Source organism: Sparus aurata, chromosome 6 (genome assembly GCF_900880675.1).
Source record: "Sparus aurata chromosome 6, fSpaAur1.1, whole genome shotgun sequence".
Taxonomy (NCBI): domain Eukaryota; kingdom Metazoa; phylum Chordata; class Actinopteri; order Spariformes; family Sparidae; genus Sparus; species Sparus aurata.
The window spans coordinates 29,781,761-29,806,763 of NC_044192.1; the positions used below are offsets into that span (position 1 = coordinate 29,781,761).

Here is a 25,003-nt window from a genome sequence, read left to right on the forward strand (position 1 = left end):
ACATTGAAGTCTAACTTGTTTGGTTTTTTTTTTTTGGTGCTGCATTGATAACTTTGCATTTTGGTTTAAAAAGTATTTAAAAGCAGATATTCAATTTTAAGGCAGTATATGACAGACATTCTGTTGCAAAACATGTAGCCAACAAACTTACTTTAGCAGCTAATTCAGATTGAAATCCCCAGTATTGCTACTGGTATGGTACCTGTCACAATTCATCCCAGTACACTGTTGCTGTGTCTCAATTCAGGGTCTGCATCCTTAGGATGTTGCATTTGAAGGCTAATTACTTCACAACACCGCGCAAAGGCTGTCCCAATTCAAAGGCTCTTCCAAATGCAGCCCACAAATGCGGCCTCCTTTCCCCTCTTTTCGGAGGGTGCATCGCTACTTTCCTTCGTGGCCTCACATATCCCAAGATACTTTGTGTGCCCGAAAAAGAAGAAAGAAAGACAGAAAATGGCGACATCGCGTGGCGTAGACCGTCACTTTCACAGGCCAAGGCAGCAGAAATCATGACGTTAGGGTAAAACATGACGTGATGCAACCATGAAATGCTTCAAAGGCTAGACTGTCCCATTTAACAACGGTTGACGTGGTTAACTAGGTCTCTCCGAAGGACACGCCTTCGAAGACCGCAAAGGCCGGGTCCTTCGAAGGATTCAGACCCTGAATTGAGACGCAGCATGTGTCTCCTCTCTTCTTCCCTCCCCCTCCCTGTCTCCCCTCCTCCTCCCTCCCTATTTCTACTCAATCTGCCTTGACTCCTCCTCCTGAGGTCCATATTAATATACGAGATCTTATATCTCCTGGGCTTGAATAAGATTTAACTTCCAGAAGTGACTTGTGCCTGTGGTGTTCAGTAAATAAGGATGGGAAAACACAGAGGTGAAACAAGGTTAAAAATAATCAGTACCATGAACGAGAGTTCATGCTTAAGTTCTTTTATTTTTACTTCAGTTTTTGGAGCTTTTTTTTTGTGAATTGTTGATTTGTTGTTTTGATGGTAGCAAGAGCCGACTCAGAATTATTAAAGCGTGTTTGGACAGTTGACAGAAAGGGAACACTTTTCTCTCTTTCTCTGTGTTAAATTATTCAGCTGCAGCATTAGCTCAGTAGCAGCCTGGCGTTTAGTACTGATGTGATCAGTGGTCTGTATTAGAGGAAAACACACACACACACACACACACACACAGACATGCTTGTAACTTCTGCCTTGTGAGTTAGACTTATGACTAATAAGAATAAACTTTGATGAAGACATCATGAAAGGATGTGTTTCTCTTCAGGAGTTGAAGCATTTAGCAAATCCAAGTTTTGCTGTTTTTTGTTATTTTTTAAAATATTTTTTGTGATCTGTTATTTTAATTACCTCCCCAAGCATGTTATGTTTTCACCTGTGACCGTTTGTTGGTTGGTTTGCAGCACCACACAACAACTACTGTATGTATTTCCACAAAGCTTGGATAATGGATGGGTCTCGGCCCATGCAGAAGCAGATGAAAGGACAGTTTCCAGAATTTTTTCTCACATTTTCACATTGTGTGATAAGGCATTCTTCAATATTTTCAGTAACTTATCTGGAAATAATGCATGGATCTTGATAAAAAACATCTGGATTACTTAGTTTTCTGTTGGATAAACCTTGATTGAAATAGCCTTGGTGGAGGTATGCGCTCTACTGCCTGTCATTCTAGCATGCATGTCCTTGGATTACAATGTACATTTTTCAATTAATGTTAAAGTCACATATTATTGTATATTCATAAGAAATGTGTGTTTAGAGCAGTATGATTATTGCAGTGTGATTATTAATAGATTCCAGGCAATAACATAGAACATATAACAACATAATTATCAATGACATGATGATGGTGGGCAAGGTGGGAAGTTTTAGGAACAGTTTGTACCCATACACTGAAGATCAGGCCCTTAGCTTTTTTTGTTTTTTTGTCAAGAGCCAATGACAGGTCCCACTGACATGAAAATGTGACTAGAAACAAAACTAGAAAGTGATTGCATCCGAGTGTGACATTGCAAAGGTTTTGAAATGAAAAACTGTACACAGATGTGGGAGACCAGCTAAAGAGAGACTAATTTGTGTTGCTTTGCTGAAAGCTTATCCAATTGCTCTGATGAGAAAGCATTAAACCCCAGAGGGCCTTCTTCACTGTGATTATATATAGCATTGCAAAGGACTGAAGGTTATAAGAGCTTTGACAGAAAGGTTAGGAGCACATGTAACATAGTGTCTGACAAATGTTAAATAGTATAGCACTGATTTTTTATAAAGGAAGAGGTAGGTGGCATGGCCTACTTTTTAAAATACTTGCTTAGTTATGAACACAGTAACGAAGGTCAGAATTAAGTGTTAGAAAATGTTTTATTTCTTGCTTGAATTGTCTGACCTGTGTCTGATTGTGGTCATTGACACATTGTCTTGTTGTCTAAATGCTGAGTTAGCTAAGCTTCGATGGCCAGCAGCCATTGTACAAGGTGTGACTAGCAACCAGGGGAGAGGGAACCAGCCTGATAAACAGAATATGTAAATGGGGTGGATGAGTGGCCACATTTCCAGGAAAGGGAAGTGATGACGCAGTGGAACGGGCTGAGGGGAGGACGCAAACAGGATGCTATCTGCTGTGGCTTCCTGTGCAATTTTAGAAATCAGATTTTCCCATGAATTTCTGTGAAAGCAAACATATAAACAGCTCGTGCTATTTTCTTAGGAAGCAGATCAGGGTTGTTAATATCAAGTCATGTTGAGACATCCACAGTTCATGACCTTTTTTTAAAAAATCTTTTTCTCTTTTCAGGAGATGTTGAGACACTGAAACGCCACTAGACCCTGGATGGAGCTTGACTGGGGCTTGTACTGGTCAAGGTGAGCATGTGTTATATGTAGAGAAACACACACGTATACACACACCCCAGGTGGACGATCCATTAAAAATTCAGACCAGTTTTAACTATGAGATGTAGTATTTCTCACATTGGCAGCTGCAGTCTGCGTACCTGATGGGTTGTACAACACATCTCACATTGTCCCTGAGCAAGTGTCATGTTGTCAAATGAAGCTGATTCAGTTTGGTGGCATACTGCCAGGCCTGTTGAGACCGATCTCTGGTTGTGGTGGGCTGCTGCTGCTCAGTCTGTTGCTCTGCTAGAGAGGTGTTGTCTACTTGGATTGTCAGTTTTTAGATTTCAGTCACGTCAAACTTTTAGAAATTCCAAAATGTCAGTGTGAGTGAACTAATAAAATATGCTATTGTAAATGAACAGAACAGTAAGTTGTGAATCCAATTTGTTGTTCTGGTAAAGTTTCAGGTAACAAAAATACTTTTTATAAAGACATTGCATTTATTCAAGTTTTCTGTAGGGCTTCCCCATGACCACAGTAGAAACTGCGCTTGACCACTATGCAGTCCCTCTTTTCATTAAGACCCCCAGCAGCCCCCAGCTCTGCTGTTTGTCCGTTTCAGGATGTGAGGCTGACTGAGGGCTGATGTCATCTCTCTCCATTGCTGCAGAGGTGAGCCTTAGGACAGAAACCAGGAGGGAAGGAAGAACGAGAGAAGGGAGGGCAGTGAGGGTCACAGTCGGAGCAGGATGGGCAGATTTAGAGAGGGGTGGTGAAAGGTAGACAGACAAGAAGCATGCGGTGCAGATTTATGGCGCAGAGTGCGTGTCTGAGACTTGGTGCTCTTCTTGTAGAAGTAGTAGTAGTGGTGGTGGGTGACTGGGCTGCATGTCCTAGCCTGCTGTTGCAGAGCAGGGGTTGCATAATGGCTCCCATCCGTTCTTTTCCACTCTGGAATAAGCTCACTCTGTGTTCAAGTGTGTGTGTGTGTGTGTCTGTGTGTGGACACAAAGTCCAGGATAGGCTTGTAGTTGAACAATCTGGTTGCACAGCCACACGCGAGAGCTTTGTGTGTGTCTCTGGGTGGGAATAGGAAAGAGCAGTGACCTTAAAGGCTGGGTACAGAGGTTTCCTCTAACATGAACTCTGAGGGGGTCAGACACAGGGCAATGCCAGAGCAAGAAAACAAGGGCAGGGTCCTCAGCCCAGTACCGCTACACCCAGGGAGGGAGGGAGAGACGGGAGGGGCTGTCTTCGGGATGGTATGGGGGGAAATGGCAGTAAAAACCTATTGGAAGAAAGAACGGATGTAGCCTAGTATGGAGAGTAAAGAGAATGCGGAAGAGGGATAATTCTCACTAGTCCCTGAAATGCGCTGTGGAGCCTCGCCTGGATTGTAACTAGGCTGCACAAGCTTCAGCAGTGTTCAGTTTTTCCCTGTGCAGACCCAGGCATTTAGACAAAGAGACAAGCTGCTGGTGAATATGTGCCTTGCTGGGACAGTAGCTCCTAGCACTGATCTTCCTTCCAGACTGCGCTGCGACATGCCTGAGCATGTAAGCATACTGGAAAAAGGTTTGTATATGCAGTGTGTACGTGTGTTGTCGCTGCTAGCAGAGTGGTTTCATTCTAGCGGGCAGGCTGGCTGAACGCAGGATGACCCATCTCCCCTGAGGCTCCAAATCACTACATCATCATCAGTCGCTCTTTGCAGTGGAACAGATGAGATTTCACTCCCATCAAGCACTAAGCAGGAACCAAGGCTGCTTTACTAACTGGATAGTGTATTCTCATAAATCTGTAGGAATCTACAATCTGCTCTTCCCTCAGAAGTCACTTCATTTATATCCGTCATCAGTAGCTCTGGGATTTTTCAAGATTTGACTGAATTTGGCAGTATCCCTGAGTGGACTTTTGAGGGAACTTTCCAATCCACACTCAACCTTTGTTTAGATTGTACAACACACATATGTGTAGAATGTATAAAACCACTCCCAGTTCAGTCTTCTTGATCATGCTGCACAATCTGTTTGCGTGTGTGTTTACATGTACATATGATGTGTGTGCTTTCAGGTGCTGATATGCGCTGAAGATGAGTGGCATAGGAGACAACTCGTTGGAGCCACTGTGCTCCGACCGCAAACGTAAACTGTCGACCTGTGACACGCCAGGCTTAGGGTGAGTGCTGTAAATTTCTGCGAAGTGTCAATCACATACCAGTCCACTTTGTCTGCTGCTGGTGTCAATGTCAGCAAGTGCACTGGGTCACTTCCTTCCTGCTGGCTTCACATAAAGATTCCTACCCTCCTGGTCCAAATGTGTGTCTACTGCTCGCGAAAATATCTAAAGTATCTGAGCCCCTGCCGTATGGCCTGCATACATCCGTTTGGGGGCATGGGGAGGTGAGGTTGTCATGGTAACATGTCTAATCCCTTTTGCGCCCCGGCAGGTGTGACAAGCGTCGGAGAGAACAGGAGAGCAAATACATTGAAGAGCTGGCTGAGCTCATCTCTGCCAACCTCTCCAACATCGACAGCTTCAATGTCAAGCCTGACAAATGTGCCATCCTCAAGGAGACCGTGAGACAGATCAGACAAATCAAAGAGCAAGGTACCAGCAGTGTGCAAATTGCACCCATACACTCCAGGTCATAAACAAAGCCACATACAAAACATATAATTTGTACCCTGCTGCAGGACAGATGATGCTACTGATGAAGTGGTGTGTTTGGTTCATGGCCAGGCTGCTTCAGAGTGACAGCCACTCTGGCTGTTTGTATTGCTTGGGGTAAACGAACACCAGTAATTGAAACCGATCCTTGGTAGTCATGGCTCAAGGCTGCCAGTGACAGTGTGTATCTGTTAGTGCCAAATGCTGCCTCTCTCTGGGAGGCTGTTGGGAGACACTGGTGATTCAGATATCAGACCTTAAAGAGAATCGCTCTGTGCCTAAGTCTTTCTCCAGTCGTTTGGCAGATTTGACACAAAAGAGGATATTTTCTTCCACCAGTTATAGCTCGTTTGAGATTTAGATATGTGAGGTTAAGTGGGTAGGGATGAGAAAGAGCGAGCAATCACACTAGAATCTACCCAGAGGGTCACAGCTGGCTACTGCTGGCCCGGGTGTTATGCAGCCAGGTTGCTATAGTTACAGGACGGGAATGATGGACGGCCTGTGTTTTTGTTTTTTTTTCCTTCTCTTTTCTTTCTCTTGTTAATTTAACACACTGTTTCCCTCCTCTTGTTAACACATCTTTGCATCATATTCCCAGGTGTCTCCTTTTTCTATGTCAGTCACTTCTTTCTCAGTTCTGTTTTTCTTGTGCAGCCTAGTTTAGGGTAGAAATGGATTTAAATCCAGTGTCAAATCATTTGCCAACTTGCTCAACGCCACAGATGACCCCTATATAGAGTGGTATCTAACAAAGCCTCAGACACATGCTGATTTTAAAAATAGAAAGGCATGCTAAACATGCATCCATGGCTCATGCTGCCACCTGCTGGTCAGTAACAAACAAAAGTACTTTATGTCTTAATGTCTAGGGAAACAGCCAACTGGAAATCGTAGAAAGGTTGCCATGAAAGTATGATGTACAGTATGGGAAAATATTATCAAGCAACATATTTTATAGTGTGGCTGAAAACAAAGCTGCAATGTACAAAATTGATAAAAGGTCAAAGGAGAATAGATAGCTGTTGTAAATGTCTCTTTATCAGTAGTGTGATGTGCTTCTTCTGTCCTCAGGAAAGAGCTCGTGCAGTGATGACGATGTCCAGAAGGCTGATGTGTCCTCCACAGGTCAAGGGGTCATTGACAAGGACCATCTGGGACCGCTGCTCCTACAGGTCAGCTTACGGAAAATCAACAGGGGGCAAAAGTTCAACTTCAATTCGCTGCTGTTCTATATGCTTGACTATCATTGCTCACTTTTAGTTGATTCAAAAGTCCCAGCTGGGTTGTAAAACACCTACAACCATAATCAAATAAGGTGTTCTTTATGTTGTTATTTGCTTTGATAAGTCTTCCTCCATTCATCTCTCATTTTTGTGGCCTTGCTGTTTTTTAGGCATTGGATGGCTTTCTGTTTGTGGTTAACCGAGAGGGCAGCATTGTATTTGTGTCAGACAACGTGACGCAGTACCTACAGTACAAGCAGGAGGAGCTTATCAACACCAGTGTGTACAACATCATCCATGATGAAGACAGAGAGGAGTTCCACAAGAATCTACCCAAGTCCAATGGTGAGACATGGGTTTATACATGACTGGGTGTAAACAGATTCAAGATCAGATGTACCATAATGTACGCTTGAGTGTGGGCCCTCTCTCACACATGCACATAAACGATTTAACACATGAATATCTGTTGCCTGTTTATCTCCACAGCACCAAATGGGGCATCGTGGGGTGGAGAGGCACCCCGGCAGAAGAGCCATACCTTTAACTGTCGTATGCTGGTGAACTTTGTTCATGGTCAAAGTCATGGGATGACAGAAGAGAGGCCTGTAGGCCAACGCTATGAGACAATGCAGTGTTTTGCACTCACTCAGCCACGGGCCATGATGGAGGAGGGAGAAGGTAAAATTATTGTTAACGGCCTCAAATTTGTTTTTCTTTTTTGTTTATGTTTGTTTTTTTTGTTACAATACTTAAAGATGGCACAATGTTTAACATGTACATTTGTTGATGCAGAGGATTTGATTTGAAGTAGCGGTAGGCTTACACATGTGTTGCTATGGGCTGTGCTGTATTTATTGGTCAATTTGTACTCAAAACTTGCAAATAAATGCAAGTAAGCTTTTGGATGCCTTTCTTCTCCTCTGGTACAGTCAAATGAGGACTTAACATTATGTTGTCTTTTCTTATCAGATTTGCAGTCATGTATGATATGTGTGGCACGACGCATCATTGCGGTAGAGAGGACGGAGAGGTTTAGCACTCGCCATGAACTGTCTGGTAAGTTGTCACTGTGTTAAAACTAATAGATGAAGGTACTTTCCCAGACTGTGGTAAATGTATTGCTTAGGCACACATTAAAATACGCCATTATTATTAGTACTGATATGACAGTGTGACTTTTCAAGCCATGTCGTTCTAGATATTTGAAGCTGTACACCATGGAGTCTCAATGCGCTGTATTAGGAATATACACTAGATCTAAAGTTATTTCCTTTTTTTACCACCACTAGACATTACTGTGTAATCCGAATGATACGTCTTCTCTTGCAGGTAAACTGATCGAAATTGAACAGCAAAGCACTCTTCACACCACTATGCGTCCAGGCTGGGAGGACCTAGTCAGGCGCTGCATGCAGATGTTCCTCCATCGAAGTGAGGGACAACCCTGGTCCTACAAACGCCACTATCAAGATGGTATGTAGTCCTGACCCCACCCCGCCCCACTACCATTAAACTTTCCTTGTCAACTTTACACACCCTGTTTTGCACGTGAATGTATTACCTAGAGTTAGAGCATGGTAACAGAAAGGTATGATCTATTATGATGGGTGTGGGGCAAGTTTACGCATTGTCAAGGAAGCTACAATCATAAAAGCATACAGGGAATGTTCCAGAACTCAAGTCACCTCAGAATAACGTTTGGTATGTGAGACACGGCTCCTCGAAATGAATAAGGCTCAAACCATTAATGAAAAATTTCCAGTATAACAGGAAACCGGATTTGTAAGACTCATTGAATAACAATCTTGACTTTATGGGGTGTGACAGAGGATAAACATACAGGGTACCTGTCACTTCCACATTAAATAGTGAACTGCACTGACCAATGATATTACTGTTTCTCCCCTAAACTCAGCTTTGTCATCGCAATATCTCTCGTCATGTAGGTGATGATGAAGACCGTTTAAAATATCCCCATTTAATTTTCAGTACTGTTGTAAGACTCTGTGATTTAGAGTTTTGTTTTGTCTTGTTGTTGCCCATCTGGCCTTCTTTGTCAAAATATTAAAGCTTTAATTGCTGTGTTAATCCAGTCAGCTTCACAATAAAATCTTTTAGAAAATGTAACACTCCAAGGCTTTTTAATTCTGTAGCAGCTACATGGAAGTTTGATTGGTTACCTGTCATATTAACCGAAGATGTGTGAGACGAGACTCATTGCAGTTATAACTTCCAACATATTATTAAGCTGAGGCAAACATTTTACCATGCCCTTTTGTTGTGTGGGGAAAAAGATCTGTCACCTCATCACAGGCCATATAGATAAGTTGCTGCCAGAACCAGCTGTTGTACAAGCGTTTGTGTTCTTGTGTTAGTGTGGGCTTTCATTCATCCTTTTCATGCTCCAGCTTTCCATAACGGCCATGCGGAGACCCCTCTTTACCGCTTCTCGCTCTCTGATGGCACCCCAGTGACAGCCCAGACCAGAAGTGACCTCTGCAGGAATCCCAACACCAATGAGCCGCACTCTTTCCTCTCCACACACTTGCTACAAAGGTGCAGATGCTGTAACACTTACTACAAGAACCGTGTTGTATGTGCTTTAAATCTGCTCTGTTTTGAATATTTGCTATTTTTTGTATTTTCTTGTAGGGAGCAGAACAGTTATCGTGGAAACCAGGGTGGAGGCATGAGGCCCCAAAATATGGGTGTGAACAATCCCAACCAACAGATGAACATGGGTCCAGGAGGGGGCATGGGTATGAACAGGGGCTACAGCATGGCTGAACAGGGCAACATGCCACAAAGAGGAGTGCCTCCATACACTGGGGGCAACCGCATGAATCCTATGAACCAGATGCATCAGATGAATCAAATGAATTCCATGCATCAGATGAACAACATGGGTCAGATGAATCAGATGAATTCCATGCATCCAATGAATTCCCCTATGAACTCGATGAACCAAATGGGGCCCATGAATCAAATGAGCCACCACGGCATGCATCAGCAGCCGCACCAACATCAGCAGATGGGTCAGTTCCATGGAGGTGGAGGTGGACCTGGAAGTGGAGGATACGGAATGGGAATGACCAGTCCCCCCCAGGCTAGTCCAGGTATTAATGCCCCCCCACACAACGTCATGGGTTCACCAAGAGTCCGAGGAAGCCCCAAGATGGGTGCCAGTCCCTTTTCACCTGGAGGTATGAATCAAACTTATCTATAATTCTTGAAAAGAATTGGCAACTTTTAGAATGCAGGATTTAGAATGACTAGTTCTTAAATCTACTGGCATTTGTGTTGATAAAATACATGGCTCTATAACATGACTTTTGTTATTCCATTACAGGTATGAACTCACCTATGAGCTCCAGTCATCCTGGTAATTCTGGAGGTGGCGGAGGAGGCACCACCTTCTCCAGCAGCTCCTTGAATGCCCTTCAAGCCATTAGTGAGGGAGTGGGCAATCCAATGCCGTCCCCACTCACCTCTCCACCTCCCCACAAGCCTGACAGTTCCCCAAGCATCAACTCCACCAACCAGGCAGCAGGGGGACCCTGTAAACTTCCAGCCTACTCTGACTCAAAGAGCCCAGGCAGTTTACTGGGGGCTGGAGGAGAGCAGCAGAATCCACACACCCCCACCAGCGAGGGCCCTCCTGACAAGCCAGACAGCCAGGCCAGCAGAGAGGTGGGTCCGACTGGGGGAGAATCCAACCGAAGGGTCCCTGACAACAAGTGCCACAAGAAGCTGCTGCAGCTCCTCACATCCCCTACAGATGAGCTGGTGCCATCTAATCACACACCAGGCTCCACGGCTGATGCTAAAGACGGAACAGTGGGAGTCACAAGCCCCTCCTCCTCGACAGGTGTGTCCTCCTCTACAGGTGGGAATCATGGTGCCGTGTCTTCTTCTGGTGGCACAGGACATTTAACAAGTCAGTCACTGCAGGAGAAGCACAAGATCCTCCACAAGCTCCTGCAGAATGGAAACACACCGGATGAGGTGGCTCGCATTACAGCCGAAGCCACTGGGAAGAGCAGCCTTGATTCAGGGGCACCAGAGCCGGGGCCTACAGCCACTGGAGGGGCTCAAGGATCAGAATCAAAGCAGGAGCAGCACAGCCCTAAGAAGGAGAAGCCTCACGCCCTCCTACACTACCTCCTTAATAAGGATGACTCTAAAGAAAGTGGTGATATCAAACCTAAGCTGGAGGAGCTGGAGGGGAGAGGAGCTCAGGGTGCAGGGGTCACCAGCTCTGACCCCCACTGCATGGATGGGAAGGTCAAGTTGGAGCCATCAGATGAGGTAAAGCCAGAATAACGATTTGTTCAATGTAGTTTAAAATGCCAAGTAGAAAATTGTCTCAAATTATTCTTTTGTCTCGATGGTTCAGACGGAGACCCTGGAGACCATTCTTGGTGTCCCAAGGAACAATTCTAGCTTCTACCCTGAACCTGACTCCAGAGCAGGGAAGGAAGTGGGAAACAAACCAGGAAATATGCCTGACAGTTTACATGGTAAGCAAGTGGAAATGAAACTAAATGTAACACTTGACAGCAGAAGGGTTCGAAACATAGAATATACACTGTATACGCTCTGGGGGGGGGGGGGGCAGCTGTAGCTCAGCGGGGAGAGCAGGTCGGCTAGTGATTGGAAGGTCACTGGTTCAAATCAAGATACTGAACCCCAAATTGCTCCCAATGTGCGGTTGGCACCTTGCATTGCGGCCTCTACCATCAGTGAGGGCCCTGCGATGAGCCAGCAACTTATCCAAGGTGTTACCTGCCCTCGCCCAGAGACAGCTGGGAGTGGCTCCAGCAAAAAACCCTGCAACCCCATAAAAGGGATAAAGCGTTTACAGACAATGGATGGATGTATATGCTATTGTGTCTTAATATTTGAACCTAAATGTGTCGAGGGCTGTAATTTCACTTTGGCATTGTGTGTCTTTCAGAGGGGGAGAGAGGCCCTATGCCTCCTGCTCAGCGCGCTGCCTATCAAAGAGCCTTGTCCATGGATGCCAAGCCCATAGGTGGAGAGGGAGCAGTAGGAGGCGGGCTGGCTGGGAGAAGGAATGTCCCCTGTCCAACGTTGGTCAAACAGGAAAACATGGACACTCCGATCCGAGGGGCCATTCCTAATGGCTTTTCCGGAGGCATGGGTGTGTGTCCACCACGAGGCAACCTAACAAGTAACTTGAACTCTCTTTTCTTTGCAATTCCCAAGAAACCTTTCTATAAAGGTCTGTGTAAAACAGACATTGGAGATATTTGTTTTATCAACACTAAGTAATTTTAAATTTAAGTTAAACCCTACAATCTATGAAAGAACAGAAGCTTAGGTTTCAGTATTTACTGTGTTGCTAAGTATACTGATGAAACAGTGATTATTGTGGTCTTTGTGTTGTTCAGGAGCTATGGGCAGAGGAATGGGAATGCCCCAGCGGCCTCCCATGTCAGGGCCAGGGGACTGGGGGATGCCAAGGGCAAGCGGCAGCCCTGTGGCCGGACCAGGACATCCTGGCATGGGTCGCTCCGGTCCAATGGCAGGACCCATGATCAACCGCTCCAACAGCGTACCGGCAAACACAAGGTCTATGCTGCAGCAGCAACTCATGGATATGGGTATGTCATGTCTCTGATGTAGTGTGTGAAACTCTAACTAGTGAATGTTTGGATACTTTATCATATTATGCACCAATTAAGTTCAAGCACCAAACAAGAATAATTTTCTACTAATTGGCTGGTGGATATTTTCACTAATTGTTTCCACTCTATATTGGTTATACACTATTATCACCTCTGCAGGTACAAATGAAGCCAATATGGGTATGAGCCGGTTTAATGGACCTGGGCCCCCACCTCAGTCCCCCTCATGGCCAGACTCTGCTATGGGAATGGATAGACCGCAAGGAAGGAATCCAAACAGGTGAACCCTCCACGCTGTTCCCAACTCTATCCCTCTGAATTTTTCCAAATTAGTAAATCTATAGCTGAATTCAGAAACTAAGCTCATGATAGTAGTCTGCTTTTCTTGAAGTGACTAAACATCTCCTGTGTCCATGTGTAGTAGGGACCAGTTTGGAAACCCCCTGGAAGAGCTGCTGGGGCCTCTGGCCAACAGTGAGGGCCCAAGTGATGAACGGGCACTTCTAGACCAGCTGGACTCCCTGCTCAATACCGCTGATGTCATCGCTCTGCAGGAGATAGACCGAGCTCTAGGCATCCCTGAAATAGTAGGCCAGGTACATAAAATCCTACACTATGCTTTATTGTGTACCGATATTTGACGTGAAATTGTGAAACCCCTAGTGTCTGTGATTTATTAACGGTATAATTATATAAAAATCCATAACCAATGTTGTGTTGATATTGCAGTAAATTTTACTTTGTCGAGACAAACATGACATGCAACCTTTTTGTACATCAGAAACAGGGACCTGAAGGCCGCCAGCAGGGCCCAGAGCAAGGCCAGGGACCATGTCGGCCATCAGAGCCTTTCCCAGGGCCGGACTCCTCATTGGGCATGGACCAAAAACCCATGTATAACCAAGGCTACCCTGGGCCTCCAGGTCCCCCCTCTCTGGGCATGCAGCCCGGTTATAGTGGCAACATGATGCAAGGCCAGTCTCCTGGAGGCTTCAACCCCGTGATGAATCAAATGGGCCAGACAGGAGGCTTCCCTGGCATGGCGGGCATGGGCAACCCCCGTGCAAACATGATGCGGCCTCGCATGATGACTGCCACCAAGCCTCTCCGACTGCAGCTGCAGCAGAGACTGCAAGGACAGCAGGTAACCACACAGACATGATATCCACCCTAAAAGTGACTTTTAGTATTGTTATACACTGCCTGGCCAAAAAAAAAAAAGTAACGCACTCATATTTCATTGGACCGCTTTGGGGAATATTCCCCTGCCGTCAGGGAAGAAAACTCCATTGATGGAAAAACTTGATCAGTGTATCAGGTAGTCAGCCGAACTGAACTTTGCTGAACCTAAACCTGACCAACTGAAGCAACCCAGTGACCACATTTCTTCCTCGAAGTTGATGGTTCACCTCTATCCTTCCAGGTTTTAATGATGCGTTGTCTAGTTCTTAACACAATTTTAGTAGTTTTTGCAAGTTCCTTAGTCGTTTCTTTGCTTGACGCAGACCATAATTTGACCCTTCTGAAAAACAGTATCATCAGGTTATTAAAGAAATTACAAACTATTCACTGCATCAGTTAGGGTTAAATAACTTTAATTACTGCAGTAATTATCCAAAGGGAGTCTCTTACCTATTTGCCTAGTTAAATCAAGATAGGGACTTTTTTTGGCCAGGTAGTGTAATATGAGATATAGGAATACAGCAAAGCAACTTGTGTCTTGTGATGCTATGGTAAAAGGGAACATAAAAACTAGCATATTGAACCGGATTCATCTTGTTTGATCTGGCAGTTTTTGAACCAGACACGACAAGGCATGAAGATGGAACATCCTCCAGCAGGAAACCCTGCCATGCACCCAGGCATGCAACCTGGCATGCAGCCTGGCATGCAGCCTACAGGCATGCAGCCTGGCATGCAGCCTACAGGCATGCAGCCTGGCATGCAGCCTACAGGCATGCAACCTGGCATGCAACCTGGCATGCAGCCTACAGGCATGCAGCCTGGCATGCAGCCTACAGGCATGGCTGGTCAGGTATGTAGTCACCACTTCCTCAAATCTAATAAAGTGTGCATTCTTTTGTCACCTTCAAGTCACCATATGTAGGATTGAGGTCAAGTATTTATGTTTGTCTGCAGCCTGGCTTCCTGAATGCCCAGATGATGGCTCAGCGCAGCAGAGAGATGATGACCATCTCTCAGATGAGGAGGCAGCGGATGATGATGCTGATGCAGCAGCAGCAGCAGCAGCAGCAGCAACAACAACAACAGCAGCAGCAGCAGCAGCAGCAGCAGCAAGGGGCAGCAGGAGGCTTCAGTCCTCCTCCTAATGTCACTGCACCAGCAGGTATGGACAGCCCCATGGGAGGTCCCCCTATGAACCAGGCTGGACAGCAGGGCTTCAACTATGGAGGTAATTATGGTGAGTTAAATAAGATGGAGCCCTGCTTCATTTTGTCTTAGATCTTTTAAATTTCACATTCATGATTATTATCTTGTTGTTGTACTTGCAGGGATTAACCAGCAGGGGGACCCATCCTTCATGGCTCCAGGTAGCAGCCCACCAGGAAACATGATGCAGGGACGAATGGCAGGTCCTCCTCAGAACACCATGATGCCAGGGATGCAGGGCAACCCACAAGGAGGGCCTCTGTACCAATCTGGAGACATTAAAGGCTGGCCACAGGGCGGCATGCCACGCAGCAAGTATGTAGCAATAGAATAGAAATGCCACACAATAGAGAGATTGAATAAAATATAGGAAAAAAAGAAGCTAAATTAAAATGTACGCATGTATGTATGTATCTATATATTGCACGTGATATTCCACGGAAAATTGACAGGAATCCAGTGAATTGAAGTACTGGGATCGGTATTAACGTTACAAATAAAAATCCCCATTTTAGCACCATACCATTTGCAGAGATAGCTTATGTCAAAACTTACTTTATTTTTCTGGTTTTCCAGCTCCTACCCCCAGCAACAATTTCCTCAGCAGGGCAACCAAGGCCAGTTTGGACCCATGATGATGAACAACTCCATGGTGGGACCCGGGCCAGTCAGTGGTGCCGGTGTGGGACAAATGGGCCAAATGCCAGGACAGAGGCACAGCCAGATGCCGGGCCAGATGCCGGGCCAGATGCAGGGCCAGATGCAGGGCCAGATGCAGGGCCAGATGGGCATGAACCCCATGGGTTTGGGCAGAATGCCAATGGGACCTGATCAGGTAGGTTTAGTAGTCTTGCATGAGGCTCAACAGTTGTTTCGAAACACAGGTTGAAAAATTATTCCTTTACATGTCTGTTATCTTTCAACTGTGTTTGCAGAAGTACTGCTGAAGATGACTGACAGCATCTGACATCTGTGGCAGAGTGGTCTGAGCCCTGAGAAGAGCTGGACCTACACACTCAAAAACACACACACGCAATTGGAGTTCTCCAGCCTACAACGTGGTGCAGGAGACTCGGCACAACACACTGCTCATCCTACAGGAAGTGGGCTACAAGGACGAACACACATACTGTAATTCTGCTACGGTGATGCACAAACACAAGATATCTGTGTGTGTGTGTGTGTGTGTGTGTTCACGTGAACGACCAGGAGCTGTCGGGCAGTATTCAGTGTCACGGCCAGGCTGCAGAACGGGACTACGGTACAACTGGCTGTGGCGGCACTTTACTGGAGGCTTCTGTGTGGATTAAAGATTGATGCAATATTTCTTCATCGTTACAGCCTTACTAGAGATTCAATGCCTTCACAACCATGGGTTTCTGTTTTGTTTCTTATCCTTTGGATGCGTCTCATTCTTGAAGTCATTGGAAGCTATAAGCACACAGTTTACTATGTTATGCAGATTGGAGCAATAACTCTCGCCTCTATGCTTTAGACTGTAACTGAGCATCATTACCCCTGTTATAAGCAAGCAAATGGTACTGCAGTATTAGATGTCCTCTGTGAATATGAATTGTAAATATTCTACAAAATATATCAAACATGCTTTTTAAAGGCCCATTATTGCACAAAGTATGAGACCTGGTTGTATTTTTGTGTCCCATAGGTCAATACTGACTTGGCTTTTCTTTTTCTTTTTCTTTTTTTTATGCCTTTGCAAATATTGCAGGCGTGTTCGGGTTTTCCTTCCCTCGTTTGTAATTTTCTGAATGCTGTATTTTTTTTAAATTTTCCAAAAACTTCATGTTTTTCATGTTTTAGCGAGGCACTTTTACTTATGATGAGTATCTGATGAGTTGAAGGTTTGAGCTTTCACATAGTTAAAGGTTTTATAGGAAGGTGGTGGAAGTGAACTCTGTCAGGATAGTCGATTACAGACAATGATTTTGTTGGGCTTTGTTTGAGGTGAGCTGTATGGGGTTCTGCCTGCAGTACGGTGAAGATGGGAGCACACACTCCTCAGTTTACCAACAAGCCTGGTCCCTGCAGGGTTCTCCCCTCCCACTAGCTCTAAGTGTATTTTTCCTCACACCATCTTCTTTTGACTGTTATTCTCAACTTGCTGAATCTACCTTTTTCAACATGCGCAATCCAAAGATATTTTTCCACATCTCTGTATAGTTTCTGAGGTTTCTGGTGTACATTTTTTATGATATGTGTTATATTAGTCTGATGGTAAATGGGTACATATCATGGATTCTGTTAAAGCATATGATGGTTATGTACTGTAAGCATAAAAGGCATGGGGCTCAGTTGTTCCGCCGTGCAAAGAGGACTGGAAACTCCACAGCAGGAAGTTTTAAATCCAGAAAAAAAAACTAAGCATGTTTTTGCTGTGAAAGAGAAATACCAATGGAATGAAATCCACTTTTAGACATATCAATATCTCCTCTATTTTTCAGGAAACAACTTCATTTTATGTCCAGATTTTGTTACTTCAGGAAAAGGGAACTTTGTAGAGTCTGAATGAAGTGCAAAAAGAGGCAAGAGATCATTTGGTTTGTTTTTGTTTTTCTTTGTTTGGAGGTCAGATAAGCTGTCATTTTACAGGATGTATATTACAGATTTTTCTGTTGATGTTGATATTGATGTAAATACAAATTTCTATTTAAACACTCTTGACTCTGGTTCTCATTATTTCCTCACTCTTATAAGCAGCGATGCTGTATTTTAATCAGTCTGACTTTAGTACCTGTACATATCGGCTGGTAAAATGAAAATGCATCGGCATAATCACTCTGATCAAACAGAAATGATGAGAGCTGCTGCTCTTGGGTTATTGGAATAAACTAATGAAGGAAGAGTTCATCCCCATCTTGAGATCTAATATTCTTCTGTGAGAGGGAAAGCTGCTTTGCTTTGATTTTCAGTAAACACCCTGCTTGGTATTGTAACGTAGAAACTGGCATAAAGCTTATACAGTAAGATGTACGAACTTTCCTTTTTAAATAAAAAAAGAGTGAAAGTAGTGATAAAACATATGTAAATACTTCAGAAGAGATGTGATAACAGATGCAAATTTGTGAAAGAAGTATTTGGTTATTAGACTTGATTAAAAGGAGATTTCAGTGTAAGTCCAGTGCAAGTAATAGTTCAGTTAAATGATATACAGGAAAAAATACATAAGTATATTCTGCAAATATATTTAGATTGTACAGTGAATGAGAGTGGACTGCTTTGCGAAAACCTGCCACCTACATTACTCACAATGCAATTTAGATACGATTACATGCAGCTTCCTCTGGGGCCACATGACGTTTTATAATACTTTTTTCACATATGCATTAGTACTACCCAAGACCTGTAAACATACCTTAATGTGTAAAAAAGGTGGAGTTACCCTTTAATGGAGTTGGAAAGAAGAAAAGGTTCTGCCACTGTACTTAGTAACGTTTCTCTAACATTTAAAGGCGTACTACTTTTTGTCTGTTATGTAAATTGAACCATCCGTGAACAACTCGTCTGGAACATGACAAGGACACAAGTGTAAATGTGTGTGTGTGTGTGTGTGTGTGTGTGTGGGTGCCTGGCGCACGCCAATAAAAGGGTTAGGTTTCTCAAAGGTTATCTCTAACAGTGTGTTCTGCCCCAAAAACTTAACCAATGTTTTTTTCTTTAAGTAAAATTCTAATCATCAGGCAACCAGTATATTGTAGCTATCAGATAAATGTACTAAAGTAACATGTACTGTAACTGTACTAGTAGGCTACAGTACTTGATTACATGTTACTTTCCACCATTGATGAAGCAGATTCAGTAGGATGGATAGAGCGCTGTTCTCCTCTGTAGTATCAGATTATTACTATTGATTCATGGATGACTTATTACTTTACGGTTACTGACCATCATATTTAGCTGGCGGACTCATTTAAAGGTGCACTATGTTTTTTTTTGTTTTGTTTATGCCTTAACAAACTCTTTGTTTTCATGTCTGAATAAACTGAATAAACAATCTGACCTTAAAGGACAACACAATTTCACACTCTTTTACTCAGTTTATATGTGGCGGACCCTGCCACCTTTCCACCTTCAAACAGTGTTCTGGGGGAGCTTATTCCCCTGTGAGCACAGCTTGTTTATCCAGTAATGGAAACAAAACATGATATTATTACCTCACCAATATCGTCACTATCAAAATTCTGAACTTGAATTTCTTCTTTTGAGTTTGAAATGATCAACAAATATCTGACGTCGCAGCAGCAGCAGCTTCATATTGACAGATGAACAGGTTTTCTTGGCTCTCTCGCCAGCAGGGGGCGCTGCTGCCCCATAACATCTCCTCTGACCCACACCCAGGGGCCAACACAAGCTCTCTACCCTGCACTTCATTTCATGCTCCAGGGGCTGGGGGCGCCAGAGAGCTGGAGGACAGGTTTGACTCCTGTTTATAGACTGAGGGATCAAAAAAATAATAATTGAAAAATACAAATTAAAAAAAGAACAAATCCGAGACACAGGCCTAATTGGATTTAATGGTAATAAAACATCGGGTACAGACTGATTACGGAGGCCACAATAGCCTGGTCCTCATTCTCTCCACAGCTCAGCCGCATTACGTAAGAGGGATTTGTCTCTGACATATAGATAATTATTAGGAATCTAAGGAGGAAACGCTGCAAATGATTTTCAGGATAAAGGGGAAACACTGAGCAGTTGTATGTGTTAAACAACTCTGCTCAAGTGCTTGTGGACACTTCTGTAGCAGCTCGGGCATTGCCGGTTCCTAAAAGAAAAAGAGAAAGAAAGAAGTGTATATATTAATAGTAAATGTATAACATACGCCTGTACTGTGGGAATCTCTGCTCCCTCCCTCCCTCCCTCCCTCTCTCTCGGAGTGTTGGCGTGGTTCCCGGCCCATCTGCGGCCTGGCCCGTGGATTACTGTTTGTTAATGTTTCAATCAGCTGTGTGTTGAGGAATGTGGAGCTATTTAACCTGAACTTCCCCAGGTGTGCCGAGGCGCCGCTCAGTCTGGGCCCCGCCGCCCTCCCCTGCCCTTGGCACAAAGCTATCACACAAACACAATCACACACTGGCCACGCCGGGGCTGCAGCTGTGCGCATCGCACCGCAGGGAAATGGGAAAAACATTGCACCAGGGAGACAGAATAAATCTTATAACGAATCGGCTCGCCAAGGCCGGTTTAACCCCCGCGGTGCCGGGGAGAGAACGAACAACACAGCAGATTTACACGATAACATATTGAAACAGCGCAATTTCGTCATGGAGTGAAAAACTTGTTTTCGTACTCCTTTAAGCCTTGTATTACCTCACCTCACGTTTGTCAGTCATATATTACAAATTCATAGAGGCTTAAATCACCTTTTTTTTAAAAAAAAAACAAAAAAAACAAAAAAAAACCAAATTGATCTGGAATCTGTTGATTTCATTCAGTTTTTTTAAAAAAACTTTATTTCAAACTCTTGCCACGATTTGTCAAAATCTTTTAAGACTTTGACGGTTTAAAGGGAGACTTCCTCTTGTAACGTGATACGGTAATGACCCATAGAGAAGCAAATTACCAATTTAACTGGCTACGAGCCATTATGTTGACCACCAGCTCTGGTGTTGTGTTACCTGAACGACTTTACAGCTTCTCCTCAGTGTAGCACCTTTTTTCTTCTCTTTTTTGTCTTAGTAACATCCACGTTACACTCCCACAACACTCCAGTCAGCCAGGCGAGATAAGCTGGTCGGATGAATGTGTTGATAATCACAATGATAATAAGTCTGTAACAGCCCATAATAACCACATGTGTGTCATGTTTCACAGCTGTGGCTCTGGGCTTTTTAAGGAATCGGGACTGAAACTCGTGATTCAGCACACACACTCACTCACACACACACACACACACACGATGACACAGAAGAGTTCTTGTTCAAAAATAATTGTCTTGTTTTAATAAAAACACCAATAAGGTACATTGTAAGAAAACAATATCTTTCACATAATGTGGCATTGTAATATACAATACAGTTTGTCGCTCAGGAATCTGAGAAAATGTTATTTTTTCTTCTTTTACAAAATGTTGAATTCTCTATATGGTTTACACAAGATACAAAGAGCGTGACAGAAACATTAGCTTTCTTTAGAAACTCTACAAGCAACAGGCGACGCCAGTTGCACTGAACTCGTCTTGGTCCCCCGGCTAACCCAGTCTATATCTGGACACCGCCGGTCTTCTTCTCTCAGGGCCCTCTGATCAATCGAGAGCCCTGAGTGACAGAGATCCTCTCCGGCGGACGATGTCCACACAACGTCGTTTCGGTTTCTAGCATTGGGAGTTTGAAACGTCCCTACACAGTTCAAGGTTTTTTTTTAATCGATGTGGTCGTCACATCAGGTAGCCTTGTTCGTTCTTCGCGGTGCTCGCTGTGGGGTGAGGATGGTGCGAGCTCTTAGCGGCACATAATCCTGTCGTCTGAGCATCCATTCTGCGGGGGGAGAGAGAAAGAAGAGAGGGTTGATTAGTACATCTGTTTTTACACACGAGGCGGTGACAAGCGAAACCGGAGCGCAAAGCTGACTTTTACGCACAGGGCTGGCGCGCCTTTACGCACGCGTCTTTGCGTTCAAAAAACACATGCTAACAGCGGTGCATTTATCCCGGATTTGTAGTGCAGTATATGTGAAGAGATATTTACCTCGACTGCGATGCTGGCGAGCTCTGCGTTCAGGGTGGTGAGCGGTGTGCGAGGCACGTTGCTGACGGACAGCTGGCGACTCTTCTCCGGCTCGTCGAGCTCGACCTGCAGGTCCCAGATGTAGTCGATGACGTGCTGCAGGATCTCCACCTTGCTGGCCTTCTTGTTGGTGGGCAGGGTGGGCACGAGCTCCTTCAGCTTGCTGTAGCAGTTGTTCATGTCTTGGAGAAATACGCTCATCTGCTCGTCCAGCAGCGGGATCTTGCACTTGGAGATGGTGAGGCTCTGTTCGGACAGGCAGCGCACCATGTCCTCGCCGCCGACCTTGCTCTTCAGGGCGCAGGTAGATCCGACAACCTTCATGTTGATTAGTGTAGGAGGTGTAGTTTCCAAAAAAAAAGATTAGTCGAGCAAAGAGGCTTTCCCTCCTCTTAGAGCTGTTGGCTATGTAATGTTGACAGTTCGCAACATCCACATGGGCAAACCTCCTCGGATTTATAGCGGAGCAGGAGCCGGGGGCGTGCCGGAGTCGTCCTGTTTGAAGACGGTGAGCCAATGAGGAGGCCGAGTTCGTATTGAGGGGTCGGTCCAAAACAGCGCTCGCAGCCAATGAGCGCGCTCGGCTGGTTATCGGGATTTACAATCTGTTTGAGGGATGGCGTTACAAATGGAAACAAATGTGTGTCTTTTATGGGTAATATGTGGGAATCCAGCTGTCCATGGCTTGGGGACTCTGCAGGTGTAGATAGCCTGGGGACAGTCACGGGGTGCTGAATGCCTGGGTATGCGCTGTGAGAATGTGTGTGGGATGCGACAGGATGAATGGGATGAATGGCTAATGATAATTAGGCTGCCACAGTGCCCTAGATTTGCCTCTCACAATTGTTTGATGGCACTGCAGATGTGGATGACAATGGTACAGTAAAAGTAAGACAATCGAGTGTCCAAACAATCGTGGGAACAGATTCACTTTTTATTAACTTTAATTAGTTCAGGATGATCGAGTTAGTTCGGACTACAGTTTATAGTAAGCGGTGCGGAATGCAGTCACTAAATAGATTAGCTGTTATTCGATTTATCAGATCATTAGTTTAATAAAATTACTTTTTTTTTTCTTTTTGGGACAGATTGTTAGTTGTTGGGGAAAACACGCTGCGCGGTCACTCCTCTCCTCTCTCTCTCTCTCTCTCTTTTTTTTTACGCTCAAAGCTCTCTTTATGCTCTCTAACGGCACTTTCCTCGCAGCACACAGCCTCTTTTAGCTGAAGGACGCCCAGTGTGAGCAGCAGCTTCACGGATTCCTTCACATGTTTCGCGGTGTGTGCTCAGCCTTGTGTGCACACTCAGATCGCATCGCTCTGTTCTGAATCTTCCCCCCAGATTGTCCAAACAAGCCCGAGCAGACTGGCAGGCGCCAGCGCGGTGACGTCACCCATTCATCCGAGCCTTGACGCCTGTCAGCCTGGCGCCGCTCGGGCGGTCTCCATGGAGACGTCAAACAAGAGGGCTCGCACTCCTCCATTCACCTGCGAGGCGCGCGGAGCCCTGAGAACAAACCGGCTCCGGAGCTTTGTCGTTCATTTATCACCTTAAAAAGCAGCGGGATGAGATTACCGCCCGGCGCACCTGCACAGGGCTGCTGTCAGGACGAGGGGGGAGGGGGGTGAGGAGGAGGGGGAGGAAGGGGAGGAAGGAGGGTCGACATCATGTTGTTACCGCGTTTAACACTAAATAACTGACGCATTCCTCCACACAGCCCGCTGGGACTACTGTGTGTCCCTGCGCTTACTATGAAAATGCTTTAAAAACAAGATTTCATGCATTTGAGTTTATTTGCAGGAATGAAGTTATACTGCCTTATCAGCCCTCACAGACGATTGTGGTGCCAGGTCATGCATTCAGTTTATAATTGGGTTGTATTCAAATGTATGCAAACAACAACAAAAGGTTTTAACTTGACTTTTTACCTTTTTAAGAAAAATAATAAAAAGGAAAACTATTTTTCACTTCTCCATTACAGGTAGCATACAATTCCTGCACATTACAGTGTAACTAGGCACATTTACTCTATTACTTTACTTTAGGAGTTTAGGAGTTTATGTATTTAAAACAGGGACAATGCACAAAAGAACATTAATCTCGTAAAACAAGAAAAAATGTATTGAGTCAGGTTAGAGCAATTTTGCTAGTTTCCGCCTGTAGTCCCTGGGCAGGTACTTAAGTACAATTTTGAGGTATTTGTACTTTAGTCTTTCCATTTTCTTATACTTCCACTCCACTACTTTAAGGAGGCAATTGTCATACTTTGTACTCCATTACTTTAATCTGATAACCTTAGTTAGTTTTAGTACTAGCCACATGAGTGCATTCTTAAATCAAGTTATTTTTATCAACAGACTTGAAAAAGACAAAAATCAAATCAGATTTTCAGAAAAAATATCGGATCAGATAATTGGCCAGGCCAATAAACAGTCAACCCATAATATACAATATTTACATACATGTATATTTAACTTTTATTTTAACTTTTGATACTTAATTACATGTATTATCATGTACTTTAAGACTTTTACTCAAGTTTTATTAATGGGTGACTTTCACTTTTACCAGTGTTATACAAACATGGTATCTTTACTTTCACTTGCAGTAGGACGTTTGGGTACTTTACAACACTGAGTAAAATATAGAAATAATCATGTAAAATTCAAGTATCTGGAAATTGGTCTCGAGTAAATGTACTTAGTTACATTCCACCACTGTGTAATACGATGCCATGCTTTTAAACTAAGTTCCTTTACCTAACTGAGGTCTGCAACAAGTGAGTGTTAATAAAAATATGTTTTTGCAAGATTTTATTCAGTATTGTTATAAAGTAATTGCACAGACTGATGCAATGCGCAGTGTTTCTCCCAGTCTTTCATTAATCAGCCTCTTCTTTAAGGAATCAAAAGCAGCCATTCTCTCTTCAGATTCGACCATAAATGCTTTTTAAAGAGCTGCACAGATGTTTCCAGACCAAAGATAACGGCTGCATTGCTCTGCTGTCGTGTTACAAAGTTAACTACCACCGGGACTGTTTCTTCTAGCAGTTGCAGTAGCCTGTAAAAACTTTTTAAAAAACTTTCTTTTTTTCCCCTTTCTTTTCTTTTCTTTTTTTTTTTTTTTTGCCCTCTGTCCTAGGTCGCAGCTGACAGGGCGGAGGGAGGGCCGGGTGGGCAGAACAATGGGAGTGCGGTGCAGGGATTGTGGGAGAGAATCTAGGCTGGAGCCACAGTGTCTGGAGCGCCCCTCCACTCCCCTCATCCAGCTTTTGTTCAGCTGCAAAAGCTATCAGCACTTCCTACTGACACCAACAATAACTCCACACAGCTGGGCCCTTTTTAGCCTGTTTACAGCACATCAAGGCAGAGGGGAGAGAGAGAAGACAGAGGGAAGAGGCAGAGGAGGGGAAAGAAAAGTGAAACATATTAGCTCCTGATTTTAACTGACAGAACGGCAGTG

The 25,003-nt window shown here is 44.3% G+C and overlaps 2 protein-coding genes across 6 annotated transcripts in view; one reads left to right on the forward strand and one right to left on the reverse strand.

Moving 5' to 3' along the window:
* The window catches only part of LOC115583329 (nuclear receptor coactivator 3-like), a 32,656-nt gene extending 15,182 nt beyond the window's left edge, over positions 1–17,474 (forward strand). The window contains exons 2-24 of one of the 5 annotated variants that reach the window (XM_030420012.1): positions 2,814–2,881; positions 4,931–5,035; positions 5,307–5,467; positions 6,602–6,702; positions 6,924–7,098; positions 7,243–7,434; positions 7,726–7,812; positions 8,086–8,229; positions 9,165–9,312; positions 9,409–9,959; positions 10,106–11,064; positions 11,153–11,276; positions 11,714–11,950; positions 12,171–12,383; positions 12,567–12,687; positions 12,829–13,003; positions 13,189–13,551; positions 14,200–14,365; positions 14,405–14,442; positions 14,547–14,829; positions 14,921–15,113; positions 15,375–15,633; positions 15,734–17,474. In XM_030420012.1, the coding sequence (XP_030275872.1) occupies positions 4,950–5,035; positions 5,307–5,467; positions 6,602–6,702; positions 6,924–7,098; positions 7,243–7,434; positions 7,726–7,812; positions 8,086–8,229; positions 9,165–9,312; positions 9,409–9,959; positions 10,106–11,064; positions 11,153–11,276; positions 11,714–11,950; positions 12,171–12,383; positions 12,567–12,687; positions 12,829–13,003; positions 13,189–13,551; positions 14,200–14,365; positions 14,405–14,442; positions 14,547–14,829; positions 14,921–15,113; positions 15,375–15,633; positions 15,734–15,745 (4,788 nt within the window). In that variant the 5' untranslated portion in view covers positions 2,814–2,881; positions 4,931–4,949 and the 3' untranslated portion in view covers positions 15,746–17,474. Of the gene's footprint in view, positions 1–2,813; positions 2,882–4,930; positions 5,036–5,306; positions 5,468–6,601; positions 6,703–6,923; positions 7,099–7,242; positions 7,435–7,725; positions 7,813–8,085; positions 8,230–9,164; positions 9,313–9,408; positions 9,960–10,105; positions 11,065–11,152; positions 11,277–11,713; positions 11,951–12,170; positions 12,384–12,566; positions 12,688–12,828; positions 13,004–13,188; positions 13,552–14,199; positions 14,443–14,546; positions 14,830–14,920; positions 15,114–15,374; positions 15,634–15,733 lie in introns of all 5 variants that reach the window. The other 4 variants (XM_030420013.1, XM_030420014.1, XM_030420010.1 and 1 more) reach the window with 4 other exon arrangements.
* A 3,261-nt stretch (positions 17,475–20,735) lies between these two features.
* id1 (inhibitor of DNA binding 1, HLH protein) lies at positions 20,736–21,987 on the reverse strand. The gene is made up of 2 exons (XM_030420015.1): positions 21,503–21,987; positions 20,736–21,292 (listed from the first exon to the last, which is right to left on the reverse strand). Exons 1-2 carry the CDS (start codon positions 21,863–21,865, stop codon positions 21,257–21,259), a joined length of 399 nt encoding a protein of 132 aa, XP_030275875.1. The 5' UTR covers positions 21,866–21,987; the 3' UTR covers positions 20,736–21,256.
* Positions 21,988–25,003: the final 3,016 nt, after the last annotated feature.

Excerpts from the sequence above, each read along its gene's own strand:
- id1 (XM_030420015.1), bottom strand. The coding sequence starts at position 21,865 with ATGAAGGTTGTCGGATCTACCTGCGCCCTGAAGAGCAAGGTCGGCGGC. Across the intron at positions 21,293-21,502 it reads TCGCCAGCATCGCAGTCGAG|AATGGATGCTCAGACGACAG; the intron begins GTAAATATCTCT and ends CTCCCCCCGCAG.